Raw genomic sequence first — 22,645 nt, 5'->3', positions numbered from 1 at the left:
GAGAAGTCACTGCTTCATACTGAAGAAAGCTTCTGAGAAGCTCAGTGTCTCCATGTGAAAGTCATCCTTCAGTCTTCCACACAGAAAAAAAAAAAATGCAGCCAACATGAAGCCATTGCTGATATACTCCAAAAATACAAGATATAAGTTTCACTATAACATGTCCTAGGCTCTACTCATTACATATCACTATGCTTTGCTTTTACACTCAGGATGGCAGTTAAATGCAATTAGTGACCCTATTTCTCTCAGCTCACTTAAGGAGTTAACCACGTTTTAACATAGTTGTTTTAAAGAGCAGTTAAATATCTGCAATGAAGATTTGCAGACATCGGTAGTTTTGTGATGTTTTGTTAAAATAGATGTTATCTATTAAGGCATCCTCCAGTAGTTTGAGCTCACAGTTGGCCAGCAAGTGACATAGAAAATACTTGGAGAAGTTAATGGACAAAAGGGAGCAATTTCCCAGCTCTGTTTAAAGCAGAACTGTTCTTGACAGCTCTCACAACTGAATTCTCTCCTGACCATGCAAGTGTGTTGACTGTAAAACATTCAGTCCTCAAAAAAGAGATACTAGAATTTGAGGATGAAAGCAGATTTTTGTAATGGAAATATTGCAAAAATATTCTGCCAGAAAAATATTTTTCAGCAGCTTGAGCATCCAACTCAAAATAGCAGCTCATGTTGCTGGAGTCACTGCTTTCATCCAGCATCACAGCAAAAAGATGTGAGCTGGCATGGCTCAGCAGTCTGCAGGAGAGATGATGACAGCTTTCTGAGGGTGCAGATTGCTTTTGTTCTCCAGATGAAAGCTCTCTTACCATAGCAGTCTCAACATCCCCTTTACCAGCCTGGCAAAGCAAGGAGCATGAAGAACGGGAATGTGTTGCTATGGCATCACTGGCAGAACAGAAAATTCTGTAGAGTTTACTCCAGCATAATGAAAAACCCAGGACACTTGTTAGGCACAACTGGAATGTATTTGCTGGGTTATAAATAGAAACACTGCAAAACTGATATACGTCTTACAAATGCAAGATATTTTTTCTCATCTTGGTAGTAATGCCAAATAGTTTATGGGGAAGAAATGAGAAGAGCAAGCCAAAGACTACGAGCTTCAAACATGTAGCAGCTTAATAGATGAGATTTTAGTTTTCAGCAGATCCCTAGCTGAATTCAGGATCTTTATTCTTTCACAACCTCATTTGGGGATGTGTGAAACAGAACTTATAAACTCTTTAATGCAATACTCTTTCCAGGGTGACCAAAGCTTTCATAAAATTACTCTGTTCAGCTTTAGACATTCATTTCAAGAAAGATGAGGTCACAGTAGAGAACATCCAGGTAGAAGCACAAGCAGACAGAGCTCTAGAAATCATGGGTAATGGTTCAAGACTGGATGAATCAGAAGTGTTTTACATAAAATATGATTAAGCTGAGGTCACAAATACCTAGGAGACTATTGCACAGCAAGAGGAAATAATCCTTCATGTCTGTGGTGGGTAAGAAAAACAGCAGCAGCTCCAAGTGAATGAAGAGAGATATGCAGATGAGACATGCAGAGAAGGTGCCTAACAGGAGGAATAGCAAAGCAGTGGAATAAAGAGATGAGGGAGAACTGTGTAATCTCTGTCATTGGAGGTTCCCAAGATACAGTTAGATAAAAGTTTGTTGGTGTGGCAGAGAATGATTCCCTTAGTATGAATCAGAAGGGTAACTTCTCTGAATGTGAATCAGAAGATAACTTCTTGAGGTCCCATCTTGTCCTGGTGTTTTTTTGACAACTGAATAATTTGATAACTATTATAAAAAATAAACACATCACATAAACACCTTTTTTCTTTTTCTGACAGGATGCACTTTAATGTACTAATACAATGAATTATCAAAGTTCTGTATAATTCTCTGTAGAATCTGGTGGCTTTTTAGTCTGGTGCTTTTGGGTGTGCCTTGGAGGTACATATACTTTTAAAGTACAGCTGAGAAGATGCAAAAGTCTTGTTTTAATTAGGTTAATTTAATGTAGTTCTGAGATTTGTTTCAGTGTAATCTTTATTCTATTAATGTTATTTCATCATCAAAATAGCTAAAAAAAGTGGGAGATGAAGTATAGGAAAAATATCCATTCTGGCCTTGCAAAAGGAATTTTTATGCTAAAATACTTGGCTACAAATATCACACACATAGACACAAACTACAAAGCTGTCAGATGTGATAGAAATGAAAAATAGGGATAATTAATTTCTTCCATGTTTAGTAATAAACTACATAAAGGCTATAAGACAGAGATGCAATATGCACACCAGTAAGCATCTATGGTCCAAGTTTTCCAATAAAGATCTATGAGAACTGAAGAAGTGTTTGCAGTATCATCTGAATTGCAGGCAACTGTAATCCAAGAAGACCCTTCAGCCTCTCATTGCTGCAATTACAGTGATTTCTTAAGTGCCAGGACAGTAAAAAAAGCACTTAAATCTACAGCTGTGAGCCATTCTTCTTCTTTCTTATAATCTTGATAAATATGATTTATCCATTAATTGCCAACATTATTTTTAATCTTCTTAGAATTATCTTAGCTAGTTTTAGCCAGCCTTGCTTTGATGCCTTGCATGGCTATCCACAAGCTGAGTGGAGTGACACAGCTCCAGCCAGCATTTCTCCTCTGCCAGGGTCCTACTGCTCTGCTTCCCAAGAGCCCACCTCTCCCACCCAGAGCCTGGCACATCCGACTGCACCCCTCGCCCAGCCACAGCCATACTACAGCCTAGCTGTGGTGTGGGACATAGTCAGGCCATTTCTCCAAGTGCCTCCTCAGCCCCTCCTCTCTTCCTTGTGAAGTTCAAGTGTGACACACCAACCTGTGGTGAGGTAAAGCTGCATTCTTGGCTGCCAGGCTCTCAGACAAAGCCCTTCGTGGCATGTCCAGCCCTGAAAAGAAAAAAAAAAGAAAAAAGAAAAAAAAAGCAAAGCAAAACAAAACAAAACAAAGCTCACAAAGCCCAGTGAGAACCTCCTCCTCCACAAGTTCCAAACATCCAGGGACTGATGAGTAAGCACAAACTTCCAGCAAGTTCTGCCTCTTCCTAGCCTAGAGGGATCCTAAATAGCTCTAACACTTCTGCCCCAGTCTGCTCTGAAACCTGTTCAAATATACCCAAAGGGGAACAAGAACAGTGACTGGGATTAGTGCAAGCCATCCAACACAGGTATAGTCCTGGTGCAGGTATCAGAATCTTTAAGGTTGGAAAATACTCTAAGAACACTGAGCCCCACTATTAGCCCACCACTGCCAAGTCCACCACTAAATCATGTCCCCAGCTGCCATATCCACATAATTTTTTAACACTTCAAGGGATGGTGACTTCCCTCAGCAGCCTGTTCCAATGCTTGACCACCCATTCAGTGAATAAATTTTTCCTAATATACAATCTAAACTTCCCTGGGTGCAACTTCAGACCACTTGTTGTCCTATTTCTTATCATCTGGAAGAAGATGCAGACCACCAAATGGCTACAGGCTCCTTTCAGGTGGTTGTAGAGTGATAAGGTCCCTTCTGAGCCTCCTCTTCTCCAGGCTAAACACCCCCAGCTCCCTCAGCTGCTCCTCATCAGGCTTGTGCTGCAGATCATTGCCTATTTACCAGCTTCATTGCCCTTCTTTGGACACTTCAGCACCTCAATGAGGTAGTGAGGTGTGGATATGTTACATTTCTCTACCATCTGAAACACGACACAGGGAAGCACCCATCTCCCCTCAGCTGTGCAACTGCAAAACCATTATGAGGACCCCAGTGAGGGCACATTAAGGCCCTAGTGAGAGGGTGATTGAGTTACAGAATGTACATGTTCTGTACAGGGACATGTCCTGGGCAGTCCGAGTCTGCCTGCCAGCTCAGGCTCCTCTGAGCTAACTGGTTCCTCCACGTGCACTGCTCAGGGTGAGGACTTCACTCAGAAAGGCGGGACCTACCCAAGTGCCTTCTTTCCTGCCATGTAATTCTTGTGTTTCACCTATGGTAGCTGCTTTCTGTATATGTATCCCTCAATTTCTGGTCCCTGGGTTCAGGCCAGAATACCTACATGTCTTCCTTCAAGTTGGTGTGTAACTAAGTTTTGTCCTACTGACTAATTTATCGCTCTAATTCTTGTCACCATCCCTCGGCACTTGGCACAGCACAGCAGAGCTCTGCCAGGGAAATGTGAGCAGGTCTCTCTATGCTGCCATGGGGCAGACATCCCAGCTTTCTGTTAAGCTGTCCTTTCCCATGCCTGCAAGTAAGAGCTTGAGCCTCATCACAAAGGTGGTTTAAGGCTCATCCTCTTCCCCTCCCACTCCTCAGCAAAGGATGGTTCCAGTTCTGCTTCATGAAGCCTCAGCAACACAGTCCATTCCACCAAGCTGTGATTGCTCCCAAGCCTGGAAGCCCTTTACACTCTGATTACTCCAGACTTGGAGGCCCCATTCCATTTTCCGGAGTCATGTAGCCCAAATTCCACCAGGCAACTGTGCAGCAGCCAGCAGGCAGGACCCCACCAAAGCGCCACTGCAGCCTGGACTTGGCTCTGCTGCCTTCCAGTTATGTCACGTTTCCCATTCCTGTTTCTACCCTTGGTACCTTCTCTACAGGGCAGGCCCCTGGTCAGGACAACAGCACTCCATGCCTAGACTTTTGCCCTGGTTTCTGCCTCTGCCCAGGTTCATCCCTCCTCCCCAGCTGCCCTCCAGCCTTCATTTCTCTTCTAACCAGAGAGAGTGCAAAGCATCGTCCCACCCAAACCCTGGTATAGAGGTGTGGTAGCACCCTGTGGGGTTTAACTCCTAGGCAGAGCTCAGAATAATTAAGGGGCCAGATGGTTCCTCCTACAGCTTGGAGGCCCTGGGAGAGCTGGGGTGTGCATACATTACCCCTGCAATCCTGCACACGGCGTTCTGACACCACACAGCTCCTGGTTTCATGCTGTTCTAGGCAGCCTTTGATGGATACAGGTTTGCAGCATGCAGACAGGACCTTTGCCATGTCAAAATGCCTGCAAGCAGCAACCACCCATGTTGGCAGGCTATTAGGTTTCTATGGAATTTTGACAAGTCTCCAGATGAAGATCAAACCATCTCAAATCTCCTGAGGGGTTAAGAATTAAAAAAAAAAAATCCCACACCAACCAAACTGCTTTCACATTTCAGGATTCCCTGCAGCTTTGTAGCTAATTTAGAATCTGTTGATCCTGGTGCCAATAAATAGCTTAAACTATCTCTGTACTCAGACTTGTTTTCATCCTCAGCTTAGCATTGGTTGTGTAGCTAACAATTCAGTAATCTAACAGTACATATAGGAGAGATATTCGATATTCGTGCAGATTTGTTCTATTAAGCAGAATGTCTCACGGTAGCTAAACATTTCTCTGGAAATCTTGCTTTCTCAGAAGCAGGTGAGTGCATTATTAATATATGTGCTAATGCACTGCCCCCCAGTGGAGCTGGAATCCTATTCAGGAGATTGAGCTTTGCCAGCCTTCACTTGTGAAGGTGTGTAAGGAGAACACTCATGGGATATATGGTAAATCAAAACATTATATTTCAACCATTGGTAGGGCAGAATTAAATATATTCAAATGTTTTTTTATGGGAAGGATGCTTCGCATCCAGTTTTAAATTTGCAGTACAATTAGTGCAGTCCCTGCATTTCTCCTTTCTCAGCAAGCACTGCAGTTAGAGGGAACAGAAGGTATTCAGCTGTTTGTGGGTGATGCTTCACATTCCCAAGATTCTAAGAGAAGCTATAGGAAGTTCTCATTTTTAGAGAATAGCCAAGTCTAAAATGTCTTAAGGCCAGTGAGGTATTACACATAACTATTAAAGCAGCTGTCAGAACCTGTATTTATTCAAAACAACATTCTTCATCATCTGGTAGGAAAATGTGTCAGTTTCTGGTAGGTAACAGAAAAGATTATATTTATTTGATCATACTGGATGTTTCTGGAGATAACTTTAAATACTCCCACTGGCACCTTGTCTTCCATACATCTTAGAACTGTCATTGCTTCACAGAGGTCCTATCCTCATTTAGTTTTTCCTACAGCAACACAGAATATTATAGAACCTGAGATTAGGTTCACAATTACAGCCAGACTCATGACATGTCCAAAGACTTCTATCAAAAAGTGGCTTTACATGACTAGAAATTTTTAAATATGCAACTAAACATCTAGATGATAAAAATCAAGACCATGACACTCATAGTCTTTAAGACTGTTACACTCACTGTTGTGTCAATTATTCTCTGGTGCCATCTTTTTCATTTTTTCCACAGTGCCCTGCCATATTTCCATCACATCACCTCTGTGTCAGGACAGGGTAGTGCTTCTGAAACTGCATTTCCATGTTTTCTTTTGCCCGTGTCACTGGAATGGGATGAGGCAGCAGATGTGCTTATGAGTCTGCTTAGTTGGGTTGTAGCACCATAAAAGGCATCTGAATCAGCTAAATGAACAATTAATGGAGTGGGGAGAAGAAGAAATATAAGGCTGATTTGAAATGCAGTATATTTGAAGAGAATATGTAGGCTGGGGTTAGCAGTAGCCAAGCCAGAGGCAGTCAGCAGCTCTCCCCAGGTGACTGGGGAAGGGAGTCACAGACACCTGGCAGTGCACAGAGGAAAACCTCACCTGGCACAGAGCTAGCAGCAGGAATATGGCTTCCTTTCTGCAGATATATTTTTTGAACACCACATAAGGCTTGCCTTCCAGGTCATTAGTTTGCCAGCTTGAACTCCCCACTTTTCCTGTGCTTTCTGGAGTGCTTGCTGTCAGGTCAGCAGGTGGCAAAGCTTGGCCTTCATATATTGCAGGGTGGCCTGCAGTGTGTGCAATGGTTTCCAGTTACCTCAGCTCCCAGGCCACAGGTATCAAGGCTGAAGAACCAGTGGGATCCATGGAAGGCAGACCCACACCTGCCCTGATAGGAGGCTTGCTCTGCTGACCTCCTCTGGACACTGCTGACCTTCTCTTTCAAGATGGGCACTCGTAGCCTATTCCCTCTCCTGTAAAATCACAGTAGAGACATTGCACAAACTTAATGTGCAATATGTCCTTGGTAGGTGGTACTTGGCTTCTAAGTTCCCCTTGACAGGAAGCTTTAATTCCTAATGAAGAGGGTATCATGGAATCTTTGGACTTTGATGAAAAATTTGACACTCATATTCATAAAAAGCATGAGACAGGTCCTACAGGTCCTATCAAAAGAGCAATCACTGAATTGAAGACTCCTGCCTGGTCTCTCAGAACCAGTCTTATTTAAGTGAGTGTGTTGGGCTGCAAGCTGCAATGACAAGTGGCTGAGTGTACCATGCTGAAAAGCAATAGCTGTTCCCAGACAGGCAGGGTGCAGTCACAAGGCTGCTGCTTCATAGGAAGCAGGTCAAGTGGCTACTTCCACAAACTGACACTTGTTTGGCAAGGAGGTGGTGTCTCAAAGTTTTTCTGAGTCGCGTGTTGGTGGTGTTGGGAGAATAGGCATGGAGAGATAGCTGGTGTCTTTTATTAGACCAACTGACACACTTTGGAAAAATAAACATTTCAAGTGTAGTTCGTTAATCAGGTCCAGAAAGCACCAGTAAAATCCATGCTAACTGCAAGGCAGAAGCAAAAATTCTTGGATCAATCTTGTTATGCTAATGAATCCCTCCACATGAGAGAAAAAGGTGGTTAACACCTGTGGAGCATGGAGGGGTGTTACCTGGGAACAAAGTGACAGGCTGTAAGCTCCTGCAGAGAGGAGAAAAAAGGAGAAGGGGAGGAAAAAAAACAAAAAAAAAGTCATTAGCACCTGTTTTGTATTTTTAAATATATTATTACTTTTCTGGTATTTTGGATTAACCCAAGTTAATTGTGAGCTCTTGGTTTGCATATTTCAGCCCAGAGGATAACCAGTTTTTAAAGCTAGCTTACTACCTTGAAAGGCTCAGCTTGACTTAGTCTACTAATGGGTTTATCAGATAAGGTACCACCAGGCTTAATGCACTCCTTAATTAGGAATGTAAACACCTTCATTAAAAAAGAAATGAGGGCCTCAGAGAAATTATGAAGAGATTTTATGATTATCGACTCAAAAGAGAAAGTATTCCAACAGAAAAACCCATTTCTCCCTCCTTCTCTAGGAGCAAAGACAACATACTTTGTAATTGCAACCCTACTAAGAAGTTGACCATAGAGATGCCACTGCACTAGGACATTCCTGGAGTTCTGGGACATTCTGGCTGAACAGAGATGTGAAGGACAGTGAGCCTCTCTGAAGACATGTGTGTATAAATAGTTGTGTTTGTGTACACACGCGTGCCTGTAAACACACGATTCCTGTGGGCATGTCCATGTGATGGGCTGCAGCTTCAGCTCTTCTTAGCCAATGTGGTTGTGGTGGCTGTTCCCTCTCCTGCCTCTACATGTGCTGCTGGCACCACCAGCAGCCTCAGCAGGCCGTAGCTCGCCAGTCCCCACAGACACGGGGGATCTGGATGCTTAGGCGTGTTCCGCTGCCCAGCCCTGGGACTGGAGCTGTGTTTTAGTCTCTGCGCCCCTTCCCCTCACTGAAGCCCCAGGGGGAGCCGTGCCCATGAGATGGGTGGGTGGATGGGGCGCACGGGGGCTGCTCCCATGGACCCTGCCCCAGCCCTGGCTGGTGCTCCGGGCCCTGAGCTGTGCCCTGCAGCCCTGGCCGGTGCTCCGGGCCCTGCGCCGTGCCCTGCAGCCGCCTCTCCCCTCGGGCACCCCGGCACGGCGCCTGCTCGCTGTGTGGCCCCTGTTCCCAGTGGGGAGCTTCCCCTCCCTCTGCTCCCTCTCCCTGCTCTTCCCAACAATGGTGGCCCGGGCAGCTTGGGATGCAGTTTTGAATTTAAATGCAGCCAGCCTTTAGTTTACAAAAATAATAAGTCCCCTTCAAACACAGTTATGTAAAAAGTAGAATAATAAAAAACTTAATGTTTGTTGGCAGCATGTGTCCCTTTGTCTGTAAGACAGAGGCCCGTCGACAAACAAGAGGCTTTTCTGAGACTCTAATATCAAGTACCAAAGTATACATGGCCTTGACATAATACAGCCTCCATTACCTTTGCCAAACAGTGAAACTGCTGCACCATTGTTGAATGCACTTGTATAAGGAAGGAGAATTCATGGCCAAGACCCTCCTGATAACATCCTGCCCCATGCAGTACCTCCAGAGGTGTCACCATGCTCTCCTGTATCTCCTTCCCACTGCACCCCACCTGCTATTCTCTGTGCCTGTCAGATGCAGTAATCCAGCTCCTTTCATGTAAACCATAGAAAAACTAGAACTGTGTGTTGACCTCTCTAAAAGTATCTGGCTTTTAGTTAAGAAATGCAAATGTACTGTAGAGCTAAGAACAGAAATTATTTGTTGAATGGTCACCATGGGACTTTTTTATATTTACAATTTCAATAAATTCTGTCAATGGATCTGCAGGATTCCACTTCAGTTCCTTTGTGTAAATTATTTCTAAATTTCAACCATTATTATATTTAATAATAATACAATAATAAATATAATAATAAACCATTATTGTATTTAAAGAATGACAGTGTCTGCACCATGCTAAAAATCATTGGCTTCCCAAATATTATGAAGGTAAGATCTCAGCAGCTCCCAGGAACAGACCCTGAGAAATGGAAGAAAAGTATGAGCTCAGATCCTTATTGGTCCTAATAATGAAAAACAAGATGATTCAGATTGTTCTTTTTATGTTATTTGTCATCTAGAAGAGTAAGGCACAACAAAAAGGAAAGGGTGTTAGAAAAGCACCATCATTGCTTTGGTAGTTTGTACTTTCCTAATAAGCTTTTAATTTTCTGCTTCAAATAGAAAGCAATACTTGTCTCAGGAGAGCTTCTGAATCTAAATTGTTTCTGTATCAGCAGTTTTACCTTGCTCCTTGAAGCAAAATTCCAGAAACAAGTTTCCTGTCCCTTGGGCAGGAGTAGATGGAGAAACTTCTTAGGAAATGGTGATGGAGAGAGCACTGAGAAGATGTGGCACTGAGACAATCCATCAGACAGTGAATGACTGTGCTGCTGCTCATTAATTTTGATCTTACAAGTATTAGGCTGGGAAGTCTAGCATGTTCACTTGCAATTTTTCATGGTGATGTAAGATTCATCTTCCCGCTATTTCCATGGAAAACTCGGATGCCCTCTGGCAGCTCTGAGCTGGCAGCAGGGTGAGCTCACCTGGGTGGTGGAGCAGGAGATCTGCTGGGGAGGATGGGGTGCAGCCCTAATGTGCCCCCAGCACCACCCCCATTGCCTGTGCTTCTCAAAAGAAAAGCCCAAACCCTCTGAAAACAGATACCTAAGCAAGGAAAACAGAAGGAATTATATGATTGTTGTAGCACTTTCTGGAAGACATTAGTAGGAGCTGAAAATAATCAGAAAGCCTTCATGGAAATCACCTTAGAAAAACAAGCAGAGATGAAAAGCAAGCCTGTATCACTGAGGAGAATCCTTCTGGGGACTGGCCAAAGCATTCAAAATTTTTCCCCCATTATATATATATATATATATATGTGGGTGGGTGGGTGTGGGTGGGTATGTATATATATATGTCAGAAATATAAGGTTGCTGGGTGGTTTTTTTAATTTTTAAAATTTATTTCTAGTAAAACACCAATAAGAAAGCAAAAGAGCCTATGAAACCTCTCCTAAGATCAGGGCAGCCTTTTGGCTGGGAGAGATGCAAACCCCTGCTAACATTTTCCCCCGAATATTTTCTTATTTGCATAAAGAAAATATTGTTATATGGTCACCATGGAGCTTTTATTCTCTTTACAATTTCAATAAATTCTGTCAGTAATTTTCCCTTCAGTATCACTTCCCCACCAAAACACCAGTCTGTCTAGCATGAACATCACTGATGAGGATATGTTGTGGTAGCAAGTTGCAAGATTAATCAATTACCATTTTCCTGCCCAAAAATCCATCCTATGCTCACTCCCCTCTCACATCCCCAAGTGGCTTGGAGCAGCACAGAGAGGAGTTGCCTGTGAGCCATGTGCCCTGAGTGGACTTTGGAGAGGGAATGGAGACCGCAGTGATCCTCCAACAGTCCCAGCCGGCAGGGTTAGGTTTTGAAGGGATGTTGCTGGCAGGTAAAACCAATGTCAGCCCAGGGGAGAGGCTGAATCAGGGCCATGCCAGCAGCAAGGGGGCTGGGGCATGGCTGGCTCGGTACCAGCCAACAGTGTGTGCACTATGGGAAACCCCAGGGTCCTCTCAGACCTTGTTAATGTCCCCTTTCTGCAGAAATGTGTGTCAGTCATGCAAAGTGTGTTAGAAAAGCCTTTCCTTCTTCTCTGCTTTTGCTTTGTTCCTGCATGGTAGCCTCTTTTTCCCACAAAGAATGTTCCATAAAGTTGATGGGCCACCTACCTGAGAGCTGACACGGGTCTTTATGTAAGGTGAAAAAACAGGCTCAAATATCAACTTCCAGACATAGTTTCCAAATAAGAAACCCTGTAGGAGATGGATGGCTTTTCATAAGGTTTGATTGTCCCCAGGTCCTCAACACACAGTGCCCTCATTAACAAATTAAAGAATTTTTTTGTCTCCTCTTGTCAATACTGTTCCCACTGGAAAAAGTATTGTTTCTGTGCCCGATTAATCAATTATTTTTCTGACAGGGTTGCCAGATCACAGGGCAATTAAAATTTTATGTGTAGCTTGGGCTATTCTCACTGTCTTTTGATGTTTCAGGTAAGAAGGGAGAATAGAGTTGTATCATTTTAGCACTTTTTATATCTCTCTGAAGAAATTATTAAGGTATTTGCAAGGTCAAAGTGATAAAGAAACAGTGAGAAACAGTGGGAAACAGTACCATTGATGGTGTCCTACGAATGTAATAATGTTCCATACAATAATTTTTCACAACAATGCAAACTGTAATTAAGGCTGCAAAATAGTTTTCTTCTATCATCTCTGTGTTTCAATTTACTTTTTAATTTGCTGAGTTTATTCTTTCCCTGAGCATGCAGTGCCATCATTGTCATTCAGTGACGGGCTTCCCTTCTGAAAGCAAAACTCAGACTGCATCATTTTTCAGAAATCTGGAGCCAGACTGAACTCTGCTGCTGAACTCTGAAGCCTGTGAGGCCCTGCAGTGAGGATTATATGCTTATCTCAGTTAAGAAGGATTTAGCACCATCGGGAGCATACAGAGATTATCTACTGAGCTAATGCAAAAAACTGTGATAATCTGTGGAAGAGGTGGTTTGTGAGGTTCTTGCCATAAATCCTGGGAACTCAGGGCATGTGCTGGGTTTGCTGGTGGCACTGTGAAGGACATTAAATGTGCCCACCTTTATTTATATGGAAGCCTTTTTCTTGCATTCTGCTGTTGTTAGCTGGGGTCTTGGATGTGGATTGTTAATTGATAACAATTTGCCAACTGCTTAGGGATTACATTCCTAGCCACAGACCTGATAACCAAACTGCTGCTTAGGAAACCCCAGAAAAGAAATGTGTATTGTGTATGGGCCTATTGGAATTGGCAAAGTTGTTTGAGACAGTGGTTGTGCCTCTCCCTCTCACAAGGTTTTCTGTCATTGAAGTATACCTATGTCAATGATGAAACTAAGGAAATACAGAGATACAAAAAGGTCCCCATCTTTCTACATGAGAAACATTTCTGTGCTTCAGTCCATGTGTTTGTTTTCCTCCATTTTTAAACTGTATTTTAAAAACCAGAAAAGTCTAGGATAGGAAATTATTTTTCCACTGTATTACTTACTGAAGCCAGAGAATTAGAAGAACATGTAAGGTCATCCATTGAAAGCTGTAAGCTTTAGCTTAGTCCGCCAGCTGTAATAACCTCATTGTTTGCACATTTCATATATTTACTCTGATTATAATCATGGATGCTGTAAATAAATCATGTCAGTGCTACCTAATAATCTAAGTAAATTATCAAATTTGAAGGCTAACTACAATGAATGATGCTTTTTCTTGTTTAGACAGCATAAACTAAACACTTTCTACCTGGTAGTTTGCTTATTTAATTACTTATTTACTTATTTATTTATACCTACCAGTTATTGATAGGAAACCGCAAGGGCTGTATGGAAGGTTTTTTGGTCTGAGAGGAGTTCCAGTCATCTCCTTTTTCTTTTCCCCAATTTTCTGCCTTGCATCTACAGGAAAGTAGCTGAGACAGGGAGTCTCTAGCATTTCTTGCTGTGGTTGCCACTGGGAAAATAATCTTCCTTTTCCTGTCATCTTACATGTATATTCTTACCAGCTATTAACGAATATGCCCAAAAGACAAATATAGCTGTAATTAGCAACCCCCGCTAGTCATGACGAGACTTGCTGTGCGTTGCACACCTGATCCACAAAGACACCATCTATGTTTTACACCTCCTCTCTGGAGACACCCACACGTCCCAAACAAAAACACAAATCAAGATCTCTGCAGGGCTTGGCAGACAAGCAGCCGGAGATCCCGAATTCCTTAGGAGCGATACCAGAGTCCCAGCAAAAAATTCACCTCCAGCTCCTTCCTGCTCACTTCTTCATTTCAGCCCACAGGAGAAAGTCATTTGCTTCAGCTGAAGGAAAATAATTAATTAAGAACTAATTTATTTTAATGGTTAGGGGCTATAATGTCTGGTCACTCTTTTTTCTGCTTCTTGGCAGAAGCTGGCTGGTTGAACGTGTCTTCATAGGTGTCAGCTAGAAAGAAGAGTGGTCTTGGCACTAGTAGACCCCTTGTTGTGTGGATGGGATTTATGATGACAGATAGCATGGTGCAGATATAACGTACCATGCCTGAAAAACTGACAGCAAGCCCAAGAGCAGCCTGGCATATCTTGGCAGATAACTCCAGGTATCTCCCCAGCTGAGTACCAGAGACAACTAACACAGGTTAACAGGTTAACCTGTGGCCCTACTGCCAGAAACTTTCTTCATCTCCCTCTCCCCACTCCCATGTTCACACCTGCGTTATAAAATAAGGGGTTTGAGTTTTAACACCAAAGGAGAAAAAGACCCAACCAACCAAATAAATAAAACCAACATAAATAACATACCCAGTTTATGGCAGTATACTTGAATAGGAGAATGAATACCAAAATTTAACTTTTTTGATACTGCAATTTGTGGGAAAATTCTCCCCTGGAGTTCTAATCTAGCACTTTAAAATGGCTTTTTCCAGTTAAAAGAAGTATTTCCCATATGCTTGACATATTGCTGCATAAAATGAAGGAATGCAGAGAGGGAAAAAGTATGTTTACATACAAAATATACCCCACATGCATATTTATATTAAGAGAGAAAAAATATTTTATTTATGTATGTATAACTTGACACGTTCAACATTTTATGTAAATAAATGCCAAATGAAGAAGATTGTATGGAACATTAGTGGGCTATACTTCCTCATTTACATTTTTCAAATCTGGCTATGATTGCATACAAGTACCTCAAACAGTGAACATCTGGATGGCTTGAAAGCAACTGAAGCATGGTTTTTGCTGTAAAATAGACTCTTACTGTAAAGCTACAGATTCAACATTTACTGGTGAAATTTTTGATTCTGAGCAGCCTCAGACCAGATTTATAATAAATGTGATAATTTAGTAGTATCAGTGGGGCCTTAATAATATTAATATCTGAGGTCTAACAAACTCTTTTATAATTAGGGTGTAGTTTAACATACATATGCATTGAGACAATATCCTTGGAACTTTTCCAGGCAACTGCACTGCCACAGACAATGCCTTCATCCAACTTCATGTTTGACACTTTATACAATGAAATTACTATTTTCCATTTCTTACCTCCAGATTTAGGACTGATTTTTCCTTATTTAGGACTAATTTATCTCTGATTCTCTTTTGTTTCTAGGTTTCAAAGTGCAATTTCCTGCACAAACGAATATACTCATGATTCAGGTTGTCCACCCACCCACCCAGTTACCTGTCTGAGCTAGCCCAATTGCTGGAAGGAACACATAAAGCAAGTTCATAGCTTGATGCTGGAGTGATATAATCTTTGCTTAATCTACTTAGTATTTAAAACTGTAAATGTTACCAGCTATCTCAAATACTAGAGCACTGCTCTCATATAAGTTGTATGCTTGAATGTGGCACAAAGCAGTAATTGTACTCTTCTGGGAGGCTAAAAGTTTCCCAGTGTCTGAGACATGGAAAATTGAAAGAATATTTTACATCTGGTAGGAGCAAAATGTTGCAACTGTATCTCAAGCACTTGCAATTTGGAGCTCTAAAACCCTCAGGGCGTGTTATGTGCTGCAACAATATAATTAAATAGGTTGTATCATGCTAAAAAAAAAACCAATTTGAGCCTCCTTTTCCTGTCTCTTTTTTCACCTTAGAAAGAAATCCAGTAATTGAACATTGAACATTAGCTCTTATTAAAAATTAATCATTTTAAGAAACTAAATAAGTTAGCATATGTGTTTGTAACATAGATTTCAGCCTTTCTTTTTCCCAACTGTTTCAATAGCTTTTTGAATATAAGGTTTGGCTCCTTCCTTGGGTTTAACATCTCAGATCTGCAGTTTGCGTATCAAGAACAAAAAACAGCCGATGCTTGCTAAAGAAAGGAGAGCAGCTCTGGGCTTTCTCAGTGCATCCACAGGAGCTGGCAAGGAAAGTGTAGCCCTGCTGATGTTCTGACTGCCCACACTGCTTGCCATTGGGTCACTCCCCAGCTCTGCTTTGGCTGCTCCATACAGTTCTTTCCCAGACAAACCTGATGGAATGTGGTCAAGCACTAATTGGTGTGGACACAAGCTGGGCTACTTCATTTCAGTGATCAAGACTACCTCCTTCATTTAGTGGTCAATATGCAGCCCTCCATTCCCTCATGGGAAGATGTCTCAGCAAGCCAAGATGGTTCCTCATCTTTTACAGATTTTTGTAAATATGGCAAGAGTGGATCCCCTCCTGCCATTGTCTTCTCAAAGAGAGGAAAGAGATGTGCAGAAAGGGGGTGTGGTGCCTGTGTGTGCACAACTGCACGTGCACATCTCCCCCTCTCTTTGTTTAGACCTCTGGGCATTGCTCCCATGTAACCTTTGTTCTGCTTATGAGCCCTTCTGTTCTTATTTTGGCAACACACACAAATATTTACTCATGTTCATAAACAAACACCAATTCTATCTTTTCAGGTAAAATATCAAGAGAGCATGGCTCACCTGGGTGAACGTAAATGGACTCACGTGTTCCCTTTCCTGATGGTAGGTATTTCTGTGTATTTCTGTGTGCACATGTCTCTATAGTGTGCAAAGATAACAGGGTTCTGCTTGGGTTATTCATAACCACCCGTGAATGGTAGCAGACCCACACATGACCTAGGGACTGAACCTCAATGTAGATAATTTTCATTCCATAAAACGCCTGAGAATGTGCAGTTTAAACCGTGGCTGCTAGGAAGGAGGAGAAGGAGAAAGACCTAGGATGGAGCAGAGACAGAAAGTGCTAGAAGAGCACATTAGCGTGGCTGTGACATGAAGCACAGCCCTATTGTGGTTGAGGCCTGAGGCAGTGCATTATCTCTGGTTGTTATAGTTGTCCCTTGCAGTCACATTTATGAAGGCTCATTTAGAGCTGGGAGTCATGAGGGTGTGAACTCGGGCATTTGCTTGTGTGGGAGAGCATGTGAGTTACAAGGTCAGGAACTGTGACCTTCAGTGTTTTAAGGAGTGGCAGTGCCAAACAAGCATGAATGTCAGTCTCTGAGAAACTCTTGGAAATACCAGGTTGCTGAAACCTGCATCTGTTTCCATTTAAATAGTGTCACCACTTCTGCTTCTGAGCTTTAGGTGTTTCACTCTGCAGTGCTGGCCCTGCTGAACAGCAGCAAATGTGCAAGGGGAGGGGGTAAGGCATGGAGGACGATGGCAGTGGAAGTGACAGTGCTCTGGAATGCTCTCTGGTGACAGGTCTCCCTGGTGTACTCTGCCAGTGCCGAATACTCCAACTGCGGTGAGAACGAGTACTACAACCAGACCACTGGCATGTGCCACGACTGCCCCAAGTGTGAGCCGGGTGAAGAGCCTTACATGGTAATGCCAGCTTCTTCTGCTGCTGGGGGAACAAATCAAGCACTAAATGCAAAAAACCCAAATGCTTTGTTGTGTGGAAGTAATAGGTAGGAAAGGAAATAGGAAAGCTGAGGATGCCTAAGCAGGAGCACTCACACCTCCAAGTGTGCCATGGGAGTGAGGCACCTTGCATGCACGCCAGCAACCCATATCCCAGGAGCAGCCTGTTAAAAAAGATACTGTAAAAATGGAAAGGTTAAAGTTCCATACACAGTCTCTGAGTCTGTTCTCATCTCAGTAGCTATTTAGAATCTGATGCTGACATTCCAACACAGAGTGATAAATTGGTCAGTCTGGCTTGCTTGCCCTCACACTGACAAGTTACTTTTGCTCTCCTGCTAAGATATTCTGGCACTAGAGGAACTTGGATGTTTGGATGTTTCCGCAATATTTTAAATTATGGTTCCCAAGTAACCATTTGATTTACAGTAGGTAATTATTGCTTATTAGAAAAAAAAAATTACTGAAATCTTGTTTGGTTTTAATGGGATAAACATCCTATTGCAAGCATTTCACACAGTTGGTAGTCCCAAACAAGTATGTTTGAATAACCAGTTTGGTTTAGTTTTATTTAATCTAAATGCAATGTTCAGCTGGGACATGTGATTTCAGAGGTTACAAAATCTTATTCAAACATTGCCTTTTGGGTTCCCTCTGGGGTTTCCTAACCTGAAACTGCTGATAGCCCTGCTGCAGCTGTGTTTCTCCTGTAGGAGTCATCGCTATTCTTCCATTTTCAGTTCACTTTCTATCCAAGCAGCATCTGAAATTCACTTCCACAGTTTGCTGGATTATGGTAGAAGTAGTATGGGGGGGCCACTCACAAACAGTGTGATTCTCCAGTTCCCCTTCTCCCTTTCCAGCACACAGAGTGCTGCATCCTCATATCCCTGCATGGTCTTTTTAGGATAGACACTAACAGGCCAAAGGACAGACTCCTTTCCCTTTGTGCTGCAAGGCCAATGGGGCAGGCTGTGAACATTCTCTTTTGCTAGAAGTTGGTGTGCAGCACAAGACTGCTTTTGAGTGACTCTGTGTTGTTGCAGACATGTGGATATGGCACCAAAGATGAGGACTATGGCTGCGTCCCCTGCCCTTCTGAGAAGTTTTCCAAAGGAGGTTACCAGATATGCAGACGGCACAAGGACTGCGAGGGCTTTTTCCGAGCCACAGTCATGACACCTGGGGATCAGGAGAATGATGCGGAGTGTGGTCCTTGTCTCCCAGGGTAAGGACTTATCCACGGACCTCTGCTCTACCCAAGGAGAGGTAGAGGAGGTATGGGATACTCCGTCTACTGGGAGGTACTTTTCAGATGTCAAAATCTCTGACAGCCTTTCCATGTCAAAGTTGACTGTAGGTACAATACTGGTAAATTATGGTTTTTCATCTCTACTAAAACAATACATTTAAATATTTCAAAAGCATTGGTGAGTTTAATAAACACAGAATCGTAAAATAGTTAGGCCTGGAAGGGACCCTAAAGAAGATGTTTTTAATCTTACTGAAATCTCACTGTTTGGAACAACTAGATAACTTTTTCTTCTTACTAGAAATGGAAAGCGAACAAGCTCAGCTATGCAGTGCCATTTTAAACACTCAAAGAAATCCATCTTGACCTCCAGCTGTAGCTTCAGAGGGTCACCTTCTGAGTCCTGCCTCCTGCATATGAGCTGCATGACAGCACCTTAAATACCCTGTATGGTTTATGCTGGCACTACAGCATGTTTAGGGGCATAAAATATCACTTCTCCAGATATGAACAGCTGGCATATTTGTCAGTAGTTGACAGTATTAGCCAACATAGCTGTTCAGTGAGATTTACCAAGGCATTTTAGTCTCTGGGGTCCTTTCTACACAACATAATGGAGTCTGAGGAGCTGTTAATGTAGTGTTGTTCAGAGTAAAAACAAGTTTCAGGTCTGGCTGAAGGGGCTTAAAATAGGTGCTGTTTATTAAGTCCATCTTTGTAATGGTCTCTTACACTCGGTATAATTCTCATTATAATGGTGAGAAAGAAATTGCTACATTGGATATGTATATCCTTGACAATATTACATCTGAAAGTCTGTAAACTCAAGCATATATATGCACTCTTGATGTTTTTTTGTAGGGTGATTAAATACTCTAACATACAACCTCACCTTACACACCTTTTCAGCTTCTGCCACTATTCCTCTTTGGTTTAGAGAGTAATTCCTACTGACATTTGGCTTTTGTGCAGTTTGCAGACGCTGCGTAACCCACACCCCTTATAGCACAGGAAGCCCTGTTAAAGAGGCCCTGCAAGCTTCCAGGTTTATTTTATCAGTAAGTCTTTGTGAAATTTTCACAGTTTACAAATAAAATAAAGGACTTGTCTAGCTGCCAGCCAAACAGACTGATGATGTGACTTGAAAAAACTCCCTCTTGACTTCCCCTCATACATCATAAAGAGCAAGAAACTTAAATAGTGGTCACAGTTGCCGTTTTGCAATTCTTGTCAGGACTAATGAGGTCACCCAGGTGGGAGCAGAGTGCTGGCTGAAAATAATCAGCTTGCACAGCTGGTGCTTGGGGAGAAATCTCAAAACATCATGTTTGCACAGGTGTGGCCTGTAGCAGAAACTGGTCTGCCGGAATCTGGCTGTGTGCCGCTCCTCCTGCAACGCTCAGGTCCTGGGATTGTTTGGCAAAGCCAGCAGTAAGGAGAAACACCCTCTCAGCCCAAGCTTGAATAGATGGAATTCTCTAGATAAACTAAATATGAGCTAAAACAAGCTCTGAAGCTGCCCTGACTCCTCATGCTACTTAGAGTCCTCAGACACTGCTCCTGTGTGCTGGTGGGTGAAATGCAGAGCTTGTGTGTCAGAGCAGAGAGCTGGTGAGTAGCTGATTGTCCTTATTGTCCCCTGTGCCACAGGGACAGCCAGGTACCAGGGTGAGTGGCAGCTGGCAGGGTGCTCCATTGCCTGGGCAGTAAACCTCAGAGAGCCCCTGAGCGGATGGCAGGGACAAAAACAAGGTTTCCATTTTTAGAGGTTTGCTTCCATAAACAATGCAGACCTGGCCAAGGTAACAGCCCACATGCTGCTGTTTGCACTTAAGGACATCTCATCCCTTTGCTATTTTTCACCAGCTCAGTACAGAAGCCTGAGGAAAAGATGAGCATATGGCATATTCTGCACAAAAGTTTTCAGGCAAAATACTACTGAAGAGGCAGCCATTCCCAGTGGTTACAAGAGCCATCCTCTGTATTTTATCTTAAAATAAGTGCTGGATAATTATATATTTTGCCTTCTGGTTTTTTTTTTTTTGTTTTGTTTTGTTTTTTGGGGTTTTTTTTGTTTTTTTTCACTATTACTGATGACCAATTTTAGGGAAGGAGGCCTTTGGTACAAGAGGAGAGGTCATCCACTGCTTCTTTGTATTCCCTTTCATATAAAATAGAAATAACACTGTCATGCTCACAGAAGTGTGCAAGACAGGGAAGATTTTAAAGACTTAGTTCCAAAGCTGTGATCCTCAAAACCACAGTTCAGTTGCCAGTGAACTCTAGAGGTACCTAGACTGAACCTCCTGGGACACTGCAGGCTTTGTCCTCTGCTCCCTGCCCAGAAGCTCTTCTATCATGCCAAATAGACAGGTTAAGAATGTGGAAATTAGGTGTGACTCAGACTATTTCCCTTAATGGGGTGATCCATTAGGTGTTCCTGGAGTGAGACTGAGATCACAGCTGACTACAAGCAGGTCAGAGCAAGGGTTCCTCTAGCCTGGTTGTCTGTACTCATTCAGTAGTGGCCATAAGGAGTAAGAACAGGTCAAGTACAATAATAACACATATTCCTTATGCTGTCCCAGCACCTATTTTCAGCTTGGGATAAGTCTCCAGTCCCCTCACAAGATAGAATTGCAATGGGATCATTTTCTTTTTAAATGCAGTCAGAAATTCCTCTTCTACTGACATTTTCCCATTTCCTGTGTTTGTCCATGGCCACAGCAAATGCAGGATCAGTTTTCTGAGAGGTTTTAAGAGAAGGAGTGAATGCTCCTCTGTTTTCTGCATGAAAAGGTTTAGCCAGTTAATTTCTAACTGGTTAAATTTCTAATTTCTAAGTCCCACCCTTGCTGCTCTGGATAAGGCAGCAGATGCCTCCACCAAAGATACTCCTCCTTGATGTCTCTCTGTAGACTGCTCCCTGCTGAGGACAACACCCAACCCTCTCCACCTCCTGCCACAGTCGCAGGCTCCTTGTTATGGTGGGAGGGCAGACCTAAATCTGAGTCCAAGTCCCTGAGTCTGGAATGAGACCACCAGGGTTAGGCCAAGATAAGCCAGCATGGTGTTAAGCAGGAGAATAAGTCCATTTTTCAGTCTACCCTCTATTCTTGGATTTTGTCTGTAGCTTCTCCAAACCTGAGCCTGGCAGGTGCAGGGAAAGAAAGAATAAACATCATAATGTAAGAGTAATACTCTGCAAATTTATTTTGTCATTAGCGGGTCACTTCTCTGTAGTTGGTGATATAAAGCTATCACATATTTCCAACATTACCTTTAATATCTGGTGCTTTGGAAAGTAACCAGAAACACAAATCTGTTGCCAGTACTTTGTGGGGATGAGTCATCATGCTTGCAACTGCAGAGTTTCCTACTCACATGAATGAATGTTTGCCTTCCATGAGTATCCTTTTCAGTTTTCTTTACATGTCCTCCACCATTCTGCATTGTGGTGAAAACCAAGAATTCTTCCACCAATTTGATTGAATTAATTGTCAGAAGAATTGTTTGTCTTTCCTAAACCAACACAGCTATTGGAGTGGATCCTAACTGTCCTGTATTTTTCTTCATAGATTTACATGTATCTTTGGGCTTCCACTCCTTTTTTATTTTTGTGGTTTGACAGCCTTTTCCTGTGTATTTATTAACTGCTTTACAACCTAAAATTATGTAGGTCCCATAAGAGAAGAAAGATGAAGTTTTGCTCCTGAGAGAATGGTAGACTGGCACATGAGACACAAGAGATATTAGAAGGATGAAGTGAGGGTGAATCTTTTAAAACCAGTAAGAAAGAAATGAGGAAATATGTGTAGCTCCCCTACTCTCTGAGTTTGCTCCAGTCCCTGCCTCCCCCTTTGCATCTCTGTGTATTCCATTTCCTAGACCTGTATCTCTTATTTGTCATTCATTAATATACCAACTGGTTTTGAACCATTTCAGCAGTGATTTCCTAACAATGCATGCATTTTCCAGAAAAAACCCATACTTCACATGCATAGGCAGGTATATAAGAGCAGAAAACAGATCCCCAGTTGCATAAAGTGTTTGTAATGTTGAGTTCCTGTCTGCACAGAATAGATTAAGAACTTATTCATCTCTTCATTAAAATATGTAGTGATTTACAAGTGATTTGTAAAGACATATCTGTAACATCAACAGTATGATGTTACATCAACACATGTATGATTCTGATGTAATTACTCATTAGGGTGAATGTGGATCCAGCTCTTGAGTAGCCAATTACCATATTTCAACACTAACTTT

The 22,645-nt window shown here is 42.5% G+C and overlaps 1 protein-coding gene across 5 annotated transcripts in view; it reads left to right on the top strand.

The window, feature by feature from the left end:
* Nucleotides 1-22,645, top strand: part of EDAR (ectodysplasin A receptor) — a 78,949-nt gene that overhangs the window by 29,808 nt on the left and 26,496 nt on the right. For all 5 annotated transcript variants that reach the window (XM_085583505.1, XM_085583486.1, XM_085583495.1 and 2 more), the window contains exons 2-4: nucleotides 16,189-16,257; nucleotides 16,963-17,085; nucleotides 18,171-18,352. In XM_085583505.1, the coding sequence (XP_085439631.1) occupies nucleotides 16,207-16,257; nucleotides 16,963-17,085; nucleotides 18,171-18,352 (356 nt within the window). In that variant the 5' untranslated portion in view covers nucleotides 16,189-16,206. The remainder of the gene's footprint in view (nucleotides 1-16,188; nucleotides 16,258-16,962; nucleotides 17,086-18,170; nucleotides 18,353-22,645) is intronic.

Source organism: Lonchura striata, chromosome 1, assembly GCF_050655825.1.
Source record: "Lonchura striata isolate lonStrDom1 chromosome 1, ASM5065582v1, whole genome shotgun sequence".
NCBI classification, from domain to species: Eukaryota; Metazoa; Chordata; class Aves; order Passeriformes; family Estrildidae; genus Lonchura; species Lonchura striata.
Note: the sequence above shows the minus strand (reverse complement) of the source record. Positions and strands in the feature narration are given on the sequence as shown.